We start from the raw sequence: 12,884 nt of genomic DNA on the forward strand, positions 1-12,884 counted from the left end.
TAACATTTTCTCTCAAACACAGACGTTACACTGTTTGACTTAGTAATTTTTCCTTAAATTTAAATTCTTAACAATGACTAAAAAAATCACGAGAGAGCCATTTAAAATTTCACTTTTCTGAAGTTGAATTTTTGCTTTGAATTCCTAATCTTTGTCAGTATGTGTTAATATATTTTCAGGCAGCTCTTATATTTTTTATTAAGTTCATTCAGGTACTCAAATGTCAGTTAAGTAACCCAGCTGTAAAACCAAAAACTATCCTTCACTGAATCTACAAAGTTGAATCGTTTGCAAAATATTTTCCAATTCTTGACAAAATTCTTCCTTTGGATCAGTTATGCATTTAAGTCTGAAACAACAAATAATGTTGTTCTGCTCACATATCTTTGTAGAAAGCTTAAAAACAGAAGGTCAGGTGGTGGCTTGGATTTTATTATAGTTACAATTTTGATAATATTATTTAATTTGGAATTCATAACTGCAGAGAAACATTTACATATGGGAGTTCTTTTGTGAATAAAATACTGTATTATGCATTTAAATCTCAGGATTATCAGAATAAACTCTACATGGAAAATACATTTTCAAGAACTATTTCCATAATATCTCATTTGCCTTTGATATTTCAACCCCAGTAGCTTTTTTGCCCCACAGAACAAAGTTCTTCCAAACACTTCACTTCAGGGATTCTAGTGCTATTATCTAGCAGTTATTAATATCTGTACATCCATCAATATGCAATAAAACTTTAATAACATCCTGGATTGTGGTCATTTCTGTTATGTAACATGTGGATCTAGTGGTATTATTGATTTCCTTTGCTTTTCTGGTTCCAAATAGAATAAATAATTTCCACACAGGCTGGCAAAACTGCAATTCTGCGATAGTGAGTCATTTTGACATTAGATATTAATTGTGTATTCTTGCATTCTTAGCTTCTTGATCAGATGCTAACCTAAAAATGGAATTTGGTTTCATATTTTGTTCTTGCACGTGCCTTTAAAAGTTCCAACCCTTTACCTGAGAGGGTGGATATCTTTCAGTAAAGTGTTGATATAGCTTGCTTGGTACTACTGATTCATTTGATAACATTTTCATACTAATGAGATATTTAGGCAGAAGTACAGGAAAATTATTGTGGATCATAAATCCAATATGAGATAACTCTAATTACGCTGCCTAATTTCTAACTTTTTTTTTTAAATAACATAAACTGTGTTTACCTTATAATTTATTGTTTTCTCTCTGAGCATATCTTTCTATAGGTGTCTCAGTAATAGTATGACATATCTTTCTTCCTTTTTTTTTTTCGCTATGAGAGTGCAACTTTGAATGATTTCTAGTTGGTATCTCAGTTCCACTTTTATTCATCAATTTTCTATGGGGAAGAAAGCAGTATTTTGCATTTTTTGCATTTGTTCTGGAAAAATCAATAGGCTTATATGAGAGGCAGATTATTGTGCTAGATTTGCAAATGATAGAAAATGTTTCCATGGCTTCCACCACTTTTGGGGGGTAGTGAAGACATTCTTTGAAGTAAACTCTCAGTCTCATGGGGGTCTCATGGACACCACCAAGTTTCATCTTGACAGGGCAGTAGAGCAGAGAAATTAAGAACATACATTCAGAAGCCAGACTGTCATTTATTTATTGTACAACCTGGGGCAAGGTACTTAACCATTTTGTGTCTTATCTGTAAAACAGAGGTAATAAATGTATCTATCTTATAGTATTATTGTGAGAATTAAAAAACATATGTATATATATATATATATATATATATATATATACATGTATATTCATGTATACACTTTGCCTGGAATGTAGTAAATACAAGTAAATCATCATCTTTTATGATATGTAAAATGTGATGATTTGCTTTGGTGTCCTCTCACAAAGTGGGTATATAACCAAACTTTCTAACCAACAGCCATCCCCCATACTTCATGGCTATACCTCAATTACAATCACTCTTGTTCAAGGTCAAAGTCCTAACAAAATAGAATTATTTTGTCTTGATCTGTGTTCTCTATTCCCTTCCTGACCTCTCTAGTTCCTGATCCTTTACCTAGTTTCCTCTAATTTGCCCCACACATGACCAGAGTCACCATTATGCCTTCTTGCTGGACAAGATAATCTGCAGTGTACAGTTGTATGCTTACCAGGGTAATATTCCAACATATTTACACATCTCCTTGAAGAAGAAGCTTCAAAACTGTTATGCCTAACACATACCACTAAGTTGATTCTTTAGAATGAACTTGGTAAATGTAACTATTTTCTCACTTAGAGGGACCATGGTAGAGATAAACATTGTAGAACTGCACATTTAATGTATTTTACTACACTTAAAAAATTATGTGATGACATTATATTTTATCACATTACTTTTAAAAGAAGTTTGGTATAATGTGTCCTTATCTCATTGATCCAGTATTTACTACTTTTAACTTCCAATTTAGCTGCTTCCAACTATATGGCATCCAAATAATTGTCTTTACTCATAAGATTTATAATATTTGGAGTTGGGGCTGGGCGGAAAATTTAACATCCATCCTAAAACGTTATAAAATAACAAACCATGATTCCAACATCTTCTTAAATGAAATCTTGCATATTACTACCAAGCATCATTAGTGCCAGTCCAAAAAAGTATAAAACATCAACTCACTTCCCTAGTAGAAGTGTTCATTAGTCTAGAAAGACATTTTGTTTGGCAAAATCTGACTCCTTTCATAATGGGGAATTAATATCACAAATGGCACTCCTTGATGTCTGGGTTACTGGATATTTTTTAAATGAGAGGAAGTTATGAAAACATTTCACACATTAATCAAGAAGCAAATAAACCATTTTTTTCTGAGTCACTGTTAAAAATCCATAACCTCTTCTTCAAAACTTATAAAAAACTAGAAAAAGAAGTAGTAAGGTAGTGGTGGAATAACAATACTATTAAAGGAATATTTTTTACATCAAATAGCTTTAAATTCCATTATATGTTAATTCTCCTATCTTAAAAAAACAAGCTATTTCTCTTATCTTAAGAAAAGTCCCCACTCTTGACCCCAATTCTCTTTTCATCAACCACCCTGCTTCTCTTCTGTCTTTGCCATCTCCAGATTAGTATGTCCAAATCCAAACTCTTATTTTTCCCTGAAGAATCTGTTCCATCCAATCTTCTGTGTCTTACTTAATGGCATCTCACCCCTTTCCCTTGTTCAGTCAAAGGGATCATTAAAGTCAACCTAGGCACTTCTCTGGTTGCCCACCTTGTATACAATCCATAAAAATATCCTGTTGGGCTACTGCTGCCACCGCTGCCACCCGAGGGTCACAGGTCACTGCCCACACCTTCCTGGGAGCCTGCACAGCCCACCACTGCTTTTTCTCTGTGTGTTTCTCTATTTGCTTTGTTTCTGGTTTGTTTGGTTTTGCTTTTACCATTTGTCTTGGGTTTTGTTTGTGTTTGTTTTCTTTTCCTTTTTTTATTGTTGTTGTTGCTGTTTGGGTCTTTGCTTTTTTTCTTGGGTTTTGTTTGTCTGTTTGTTTTCTTTTCCTTTTTTGTTGTTGTTGTTGTTTGGGTCTTTGCTTTTTTCTTGGGTTTTGTTTGTCTGTTTTTTTTTCTTCCCCCCTCTCTTTTTTTTTTTTTTTTCTTTTTCTCCACACCAGGTGGCTTGCAGGGTCTTGGCTCCCCAGCCAGAGGTTGGGCCTGAGCCTCTGGGGTGGGAGCGTCAAGTCCAGGACATTGGACCACCAGAGAATCCTCAGCCCCAGGGAATATTAATTGGCGAGAGCTCTCCTGGAGGTCTCCATCTTAACACCAAGACCCGCTCCACCCAACTGCCTGCAGGCTCCAGTGCTGGAAGCCTCACTCCAAACAACTAGCAAGACAGGAACCCACAACCCCACCCATCAGCAGACAGGCTGCCTAAGCCCATACTAAGCTTACAGACACCCCAAATTCATACTAAGCTCACAAACACCCCAAAACACACCACCTGATGTGGCCCTGCTCATCAGAGGAACAAGATTCAGCTCCACCCACCAGAGTGCAGGCACCAGTTCCTCCCACTAGGAAGCCTACACAAGCCCCTGGACCAACCTCACCCACCAGGGGGCAGACAACAGAAGCAAGAAGAACTATGAAACTGCAGCCTGCAGACCTCAAACCCAGTAAGTTAAACAAAATGAGATAACAGAGAAATATGTTACAGATGAATGAGCAAGGTAAAAATCCACAAGACCAAATAAATGAAGAGGAAATAGGCAGTCTACCTGAAAAAGAATTCAGAGGAATGGTAGTAAAGATGATCCAAGACATCAGGAATAGAATGGAGGCACAGATCAAGAAAATACAAGAAATGTTTAACAAGGGTCTAGAAGAAATAACAAACAAACAGTGATGAGCAAAACAAAAACTGAAATGCAAAATACATTAGAAGGAATCGATAGCAGAATAACTGGCAGAAGAAGAGATAAGTGAGCTGGAAGATAGAATGGTGGAAATAGCTGCTGCAGGGCAGAATAAAGAAAAAGGAATGAAAAGAAATGAGGACAATCTCAGAGACCTCTGGGACAACATTAAACACACCAAGATTCGAATTATAGGGGTCTCAGAAGAAGAAGAGAAAAAGAAAGGCTCTGAGAAAATATTTGAAGAGATTATAGTTGAAAACTTCCCTAATATGGGAAAGGAAAGAACTACCTAAGTCCAGGAAGTGCAGAGAGCCCCAGGCAGGATAAACCCAAGGAGAAACATGCCAAGACACTTATTAATCAAACTAACAAAAATTAAATACAAAGAAAAAATATTAAAAGCAGCAAGGGAAAAGCAACAAATAACATACAAGGGAATCCCCATAAGGTTAACAGCTGATTTTTCAGCAGAAATTCTGCACGCCAGAAGGGAGTGACAGGATATATTTAAAGTGATGAAAGGGAAAAACCTACAACAAAGACTGCTCTATCCAGCAAGGCTCTCATTCAGATTTAATGGAGAAATCAAAAACTTTACAGGCAAGCAAAAGGTAAGAGAATTCAGCACCACCAGACCAGCTTTTCAACAAATGCTAAAGGAACTTCTCTAGGAGGGAAACACAAGAGAAGATAAAGAACTACAAAAACAAACCCCAAAAAATTAAGAAAATGGTAACATACATATCAATAATCACCTTAAATGTAAATGGATTTAATGCTCCAACCAAAAGACACAGGCTCGCTGAATGGATACAACAACAAGACCTGTATATATGCTGTCTACAAGAGACCCACTTCAGACCTAGGGACACATACAGACTGAAAGTGAGGGGATGGAAAAAGATATTCCATGAAAATGGAAATCAAAAGAAAGCTGGTGTAGCAATACTCATATCAGACAAAATAGACTTTAAAGTAAAGACTGTTTCAAGAGACAAGGAAGGACACTACATAATGATCAAGGGATCAATCCAAGAACATATAACAATTGTAAATATTTATGCACCCAACATAGGAGCACCTTAATACATAAGGCAAATGCTAACAGCCATAAAAGGGGAAATCGACACTAACACAATAATAGTGGGGGACTTTAACACCCCACTTACACCAATGGACAGATCATCCAGACAGAAAATTAATAAGGAAACACAAGCTTTAAATGACACATTAGACCAGATAGACCTAGCTAATATTTATAGGACATTCCATCTGAAAACAGCAGAACACACTTTCTTCTCAAGTGCACAAGGAACGTTCTCCAGGATAGATCACATTTTGCATCACAAATCAAGCCTCGGTAAATTGAAGAAAAATGAAGTTGTATCAAGCATCTTTTCTGACCACAACACTACGAAATTAGAAATCAATTACAGGAAAAAAACTGTAAAAAACACAAACACATGGAGGCTAAACAATATGCTGCTAAATAACCAAGATATCACTGAAGAAATACAAAAAACCCTAGAGACAAATGACAATGAAAACATGACAAACCAAAACCTATGGGATGCAGCAAGAGCAGTTCTAAGAGGGAAGTTTATAGCAATACAATTCTACCTCAAGAAACAAGAAAAATCACAAATAAACAACCTAACCTTGCACCTAAAGCAACTAGAGAAAGAAGAACAAACAGGAAAGAAATCATAAAGATCAGAGCAGAAATAAATGAAATGGAAACGAAGAAAACAATAGCAAAGATTAATAAAACTAAAAGCTGGTTCTTTGAGAAGATAAACAAAATTGATAAACCTTTAGCCAGACTCATCAAGAAAAAAGGGAGAGGGCTCAAATCAATAAAATTAGAAATGAAAAAGGAGAAGTTATAACTGACACCACAGAAATACAAAGGATCATAAGAGATTACTACAAGCAACTATATGCCAATAAAATGGACAATCTGGAAGAAATGGACAAACTCTCAGGAAGGTACAACCTACCAAGACTGAACCAGGAAGAAATAGAAAATATGAACAGACCTATCACAAGTAATGAAATTGAAATTGTTATTAAAAGTCTTCCAACAAACAAAAGTCCAGGACCAGATGGCTTCACAGGCGAATTCTATCAAACATTTAGAGAAGAGCTAACACCTATCCTTCTCAAACTCTTCCAAAAAATTGCAGAGGAAAGAACACTCCCAAGCTCATTATATGAGGCCATCATTACCCTGATTCCAAAACCAGACAAAGATACTACAAAAAAAGAAAATTACAGACCAATATCACTGATGAACATAGATGCAAAAATCCTCAATAAAATACTAGCAAACAGAATCCAACAACACATTAAAAAGATCATACACCACAATCAAGTGGGATTTATCCCAGGGATTCAAGGATTCTTCAATATATGCAAATCAATCAACGTGATACACCATATCAACAGACTGAAGAATTAAAACCACGTGATCATCTCAATAGATGCAGAAAAAGCTTTTGACAAAAGTTAACACACATTTATGATAAAAACTCTCCAGAAGTGGGCATAGAGGGAACCTACCTCAATATATACAACATTTGGCCATATATGACAAATCCACAGCAAACATCATTCTCAATGGTGAAAAACTGAAAGCATTTCCTCTAAGATCAGGAATAAGACAAGGGTGTCCACTGTCTCCATTATTATTCAACATAGTTTTGGAAGTCCTAGCCACGGCAATCAAAGAAGTAAAAGAAATTTAAAAAATCCAAATCGGAAAAGAAGAAGTAAAACTGTCACTGTTTGCAGATGACATGATACTATACATAAAGAATCCTAAAGATGCCACCAGAAAACTACTAGAGCTAATCAATGAATTTGGTAAAGTTGCAGGATATAAAATTAATGCACAGAAATCTCTTGCATTCCTATACACTAACAACAAAAGATCAGAAAGAGCAACTAAGGAAACAATCCCATTTACCATTGCAACAAAAAGAATAAAATACCTCGGAATAAACCTATCTAAGGAGGCAAAAGACCTGTACTGAGAAAACTATATGATACTGATGAAAGAAATCAAAGATGGCACAAACAGATGGAGAGATATGCCATGTTCTTGGATTGGAAGAATCAATATTGTGAAAATGACAATACTACCCAAAGCAATCTACAGATTCAGTGCAATACCTATCAAATTGCCAATGGCATTTTTCACAGAATTAGAACAAAAAATTTTACAATTTGTATGGAAACACAAAAGACCCTGAACAGCCAAAGCAATCTTGAGAAAGAAAAACAGAGCTGGAGGAATCAGGCTCACTGGCTTCAGACTATACTACAAACCTACAGTAATCAAGACAGTATGGCACTGGTGCCATAAGAGAAATACAGATCAATGAACAGGATAGAAAGCAAGAGCTAAACCCATGCACCTATGGTCACCTAATCTATGAGAAAGAAGGCAAGAATATACAATGGAGAAAAGACAGCTTCTTCAATAAATAGTGCTGGGCAAACTGGACAGCTACATGTAAAAGAATGAAATTAGAACACTCCTTAACAACATACACAAAAATAAACTCAAAATGGATTAAAGACCTAAATGTAAGACTGAACATTATAAAACTCTTAGAGGAAAACATAGGAAGAACACTCTTTGACATAAATCACAGCAAGATCTTTTTTGACCCACCTCCTAGGGCAACGGAAATAAAAACAAATATAAACGAATGGGACCTAATTAAACTTAAAAGCTTTTGCACAGCAAAGGAAATTATAAACAAGACAAAAACACAGCCCTCAGAATGGGAGAAAATATTTGCAAATGAAGCAACTGACAAGGGATTAATCTCCAAAATATACCAACAGCTCATGCAGCTCAATACCAAAAAAACAAACAACCCAATCAAAAAATTGCCAGAAGATCTAAATAACCATTTCTCCAAAGAAGACATAGAGATGGCCAAGAGACACAAGAAAAGATGCTCAACATCACTAATCATTAGAGAAACGCAGATCAAATCTACAATGAGTTATCACCCCACACCGGTTAGAATGGCCATCATCAAAAAATCTACAAACAATAAATGCTGGAGAGGGTGTGGAGAAAAGGGACTTTCTTGCACTGTTGGTGGGAATGTAAATTGATACAGCCACTATGGAGAACAGTACGGAGGTTCCTTAAAAAACTAAAAATAGAACTACCATATGACCCAGCAATCCCACTATTGGGCATATACCCAGAGAAACCATAATGCAAAAAGACACATGCACCCCAATGTTCATTGCAGCTCTATTTACAATAGCCAGGACATGGAGGCAAGCTAAATGTCCATCAACAGATTAATGGATAAAGAAGGTGTGGTATATTTGTACAAATTGTGTCATTTGTAGAGAAATGGATGAACCTAGAGACTGTCATACAGAGTGAAGTAAGCCAGAAAGAGAAAAACAAATATCATATATTAACATATATATGTGGAAATAAAAAAACAGTACAGATGAACCTATTTGCAAAGCAGAAATAGAGACATAGATGTAGAGAACAAATGTGTGGACAACGAGGGGGGGAATGGGGGAGTGGGATGAATTGGGAGATTGAGATTAACATATATATGCCACTGGGTATGAAATAGATAACTAGTGAGGACCTGCTGTATAGCACGGGGACGTCTACTCAGTGCTCTGTGGTGACCTGGATTGGAGGGAAATCCCAAAGGGAGGGGATATGTGTATACATATGGCTGGTTCACTTCACTGTGCAGAAGGAGCTAGCACAACATTGTAAAGCAACTATACTCCAATAAAAACAAAACAAAACAAAAAAGAAAAAAACCCAGCCTTCAACAGTTGAATGACTAAACAAATTATGGTATATTCATAAAATGGAATACTACTCAGCAAGGAAAGGAAATTTATTCATGCAACAACATGGATCTCAAAAATATTATGCTAGAGAAATTGGACACAAAAAACCAGCTGTGATTCCCTCTGTGTAAAATTCTTTTTAAAAAAGCATAACTAATACGTTGTGATAGAAATTGCATTAGTGGTTGCCTGAGGTGTCAGGGAGGGGTGGTCACGGTGGAGGGTATGTATGAGAAATTTTTCAGGTGACAGAAATGTTCTTGATTGAAGTAGTGGTTACATGAATGTATACATTTGGCAAAGTTTATCAAACTGTACACTTAAAATGGGTCATAGTATCATGTCAATTATATCTCAATAAAGTTGAGTTTTTAAAAAAAAATCCTGTTGGCTTAACCTTCAAATTATTTCCAGAATTTGACCCACTTCTCCCCACCTCCACCACTACCACCTGGTTTATCTCTTATGTGAATAATTACAGCCTTCTATTTGGTCTTCTTGTTTCAATACTTGCTCCTCAAAAGTCCATTCTCTACACAGCAACCAGAGAGGTCCTTTTCAAAATGTAATTCAGATCATGGCACTTCTCTACTTGAAATTCTTCCTTGGTTCTCCATTTTTCTCAGAGTAAAAGTTAATGTTTTTACAATAGCTGGCAAGGCCATCAATGGTCTGTCCTCTCATTCATTCTACTGTAGTCACACCAGCCTGCTGTTCGGTTCTTCAACATGCCAGGTGTGCTCCTGCCTTGGGATATTTGTATTCACTTTGCTGCTGTCTGGAAAGCTCTTCTCCCCTCTTCCCATAGCACATAATTTACTCCTTCTCTTTCAAATCTTTGTCCAAATGCCAGCTTCTCAATGAGGCCCACCCTGACCACCCCAATTTATTAACAACCTCTTTCCAAGAACTCCCAATCCCCTTTGCTCTACACTGTATTTTTTTGTATAACACTTAGCATATTCTAGCATTATATATCATTTACTCCTGTATCGTATTAATTATTGTCTCCCTCTGCTAAAATGTAAGCTCCATGAGGGCAGCAATTTTGATCTGGATGGTTCACTAATATAGCTCTAGCACCTAGAAATGGTCATGCTATAGATTGGGTGCTCAATACATTTTGCTGAATGATTTTCATAAGCATCTCTCTTCCTTCTACAAATTGTTTCTCACTCCTGTTAAGCTCTTTCAGGTTTACAATAAATCTATCATTTAAAAATTTGATTAAAATGTTTTTCTTCTCCCCAGTAGGAGAGTTGTCTTCAGTGTTATCTGACTCAATCAAAACTACAGCGCTGAGTAAGGGAGAATAGAATTCCTAGAGAGAACTTTTATCTTCCTATGCAGCAGAGACTGGGGAAGGCAGCTCAAAGAATCTGGTGGCAATGCTCAACTACAATCACCTTCAAGGAAAGACCATATCAACAATTGTAGCATTCAACCCAACTAAACAACCACAGAGGAAGGTCAGCATCATCTTTAAGTCCTGTTACCTGTTGTGCTGAATTTTAAAGCAATTCACAGACGCATTTGGGTGACTCTTCAAATTATTTCAACAACAAATGTGTGTTTAGCAACAATAGAGAGTATATGTGAGTGTGTGTGTATTATTAATCTATATAAATACCCTAAATTATCAAGCTCACTTTACTTACAAAAAACCCTTATTTCTACTCTATTAAGGAAAGCTGAAATGACATGTGAAAAAAATCAAGCATCATCTATTTTTTATACATTGCCATCTTCTTTTCTCAGTAATCAAAAAATATAAAAATATATTTGTAATACCAATTAAAAATACATAGAATTATATCAATATAATATAAACGTATAAGAAACACAGCAGAGTCTATAAAATGTCTATAAGTAAAGATAAATGGGAAAAATAAAATTGTTGTGATTAAGATTCATTTGTCATTGGATGATAACCCAAATTATATTTTATCAGATAAATCATTAACATGCAATTGATTATGGATAACATTTTCAATCTTATTTGTAATTTTTACTGCTAAATAAATTGCTTCATAAAAGAGAACTCACTTCAGATTATATCTGTCGTACTCAGTGGAAGATCTTGGCACTGCAGAGATCATATAAAGAAATCCAATGTGTTCATTTTCACGTACTATTTTAATGATTTGCAAGGGATTTTGAATGTTGGCTTTAATGACTTCTTCCCGGTCGTGGAAATAGTACTTAGGGTAAGTTGAGGAACTAATCTCGTAGAGGCCTCTTCTTCCAATGCTGGTACGTGACAGTTTAGCAGGAGAGGGAGAGAACGCCTCAGCAGAGGGCCATTGGATCTAAACAAAGCCAGTTTTTTAAAAAATTAGTTTTTTTGGGGGGGAAAAAAAACTGTATATAAGTGACAAAATATTAACCTCCAGGACTAATTACCACACTGCCTAAGATGTCTAGGGCTTAAAGGAAAGCATTTTTGAACTGAAAACTTTCAAACTATTGATCGGCAGTGATAGATTCCCTCTCAGTACTCCTTGCCCATGTATCCATCTCCTTCCCACAAGCACCCCCAGCAACACTTCCCATTGCCTTCTCTTCTCCCTTCACTTAAATGTTTATTACATCAAAATGCTACCAGCTCCCTGGTGTTTATGAGAGCCCACCACTCCCCTTGCTCAGTTGCTCTGTATCTCCCCTGACTGTGGCCTTTCCCTCAACGCCCCGCCCCGCCCCGCCCCCCCCACCAGCCCCATTTCGTTCTGACAAGCTTGATGCTTTTCGGTGAGTGACATCTTGGACAGCTGTCGTCAAAACTCATAATAAACTATTTTTAATGAATGTGATGGGTTGTTACATTGAGTATTGGGGATCAGTATGTAATAGCCTTGGAGAAGCATATATGTTATTTTTATTTGAACTTCCTCCTTTTATTTTATTTATTTTTTTATTGGAGTAAAATTGCTTTACAATGCTGTGTTAGTTTCTGCTGTACAGTGAAGTGAATCAGCTATATGTATACCTATATCCCCTCTTTCTTGGACCTCTCTCCCACCTCCCTCCCCCCATCTCGCCCATCTAGGTCATCACCGAGCACCGAGCTGAGCTCCTTGTGCTATACAGCAGGTTCCCACTAGCCATCTATTTTACACATGGTAGTGTATTCATGTTAAATCTAATCTCCCAATTCATCCCACCCTCCCCTTCCTCCCCGTGTCCACATTTCTGTTCTCTACATCTACGTCTCTATGCCTGCCCTACAAATAGGTTCATCTGTACTATTTTTCTAGATTCCACATATATGCATTAATATATGATATTTGTTTTTCTCTTTCTGGCTTACTTCACTCTATATGATAGACTCTAGGTCCATCCACATCTCTACAAATGACCTAATTTCGTTCCTTTTTGTGGCTGAGTAATATTCCATTGTATATATGTACCACATCTTCTTTACCCATTCATCTATCATTGGACATTTAGGTTGTTTCCATGTCCTGGTTATTGTAAATAGTGCTGCAATGAACACTGGGGTACATGTGTCCTCACATGCACACTGAAATGTGAGAGGCACTGTCTCCAGAATAGGCAATTGTGAGTTAATAACATATATGCTTATGCTTCCAGCCCTGTGGGTCCTAAGCATAAGC

General features: G+C 36.5%; 1 protein-coding gene across 1 annotated transcript in view; it reads right to left on the reverse strand.

Annotated features, from left to right (window-relative positions):
• Nucleotides 1-12,884, reverse strand: part of DNAH6 (dynein axonemal heavy chain 6) — a 299,547-nt gene that overhangs the window by 264,277 nt on the left and 22,386 nt on the right. The window contains exon 4 of the mRNA XM_082357203.1: nucleotides 11,317-11,579. Within this exon, the coding sequence (XP_082213329.1) occupies nucleotides 11,317-11,579 (263 nt within the window). The remainder of the gene's footprint in view (nucleotides 1-11,316; nucleotides 11,580-12,884) is intronic.

The sequence above is a fragment of the Balaenoptera borealis genome (assembly GCF_965194805.1).
Source record: "Balaenoptera borealis genome assembly, chromosome: 15".
Taxonomy (NCBI): domain Eukaryota; kingdom Metazoa; phylum Chordata; class Mammalia; order Artiodactyla; family Balaenopteridae; genus Balaenoptera; species Balaenoptera borealis.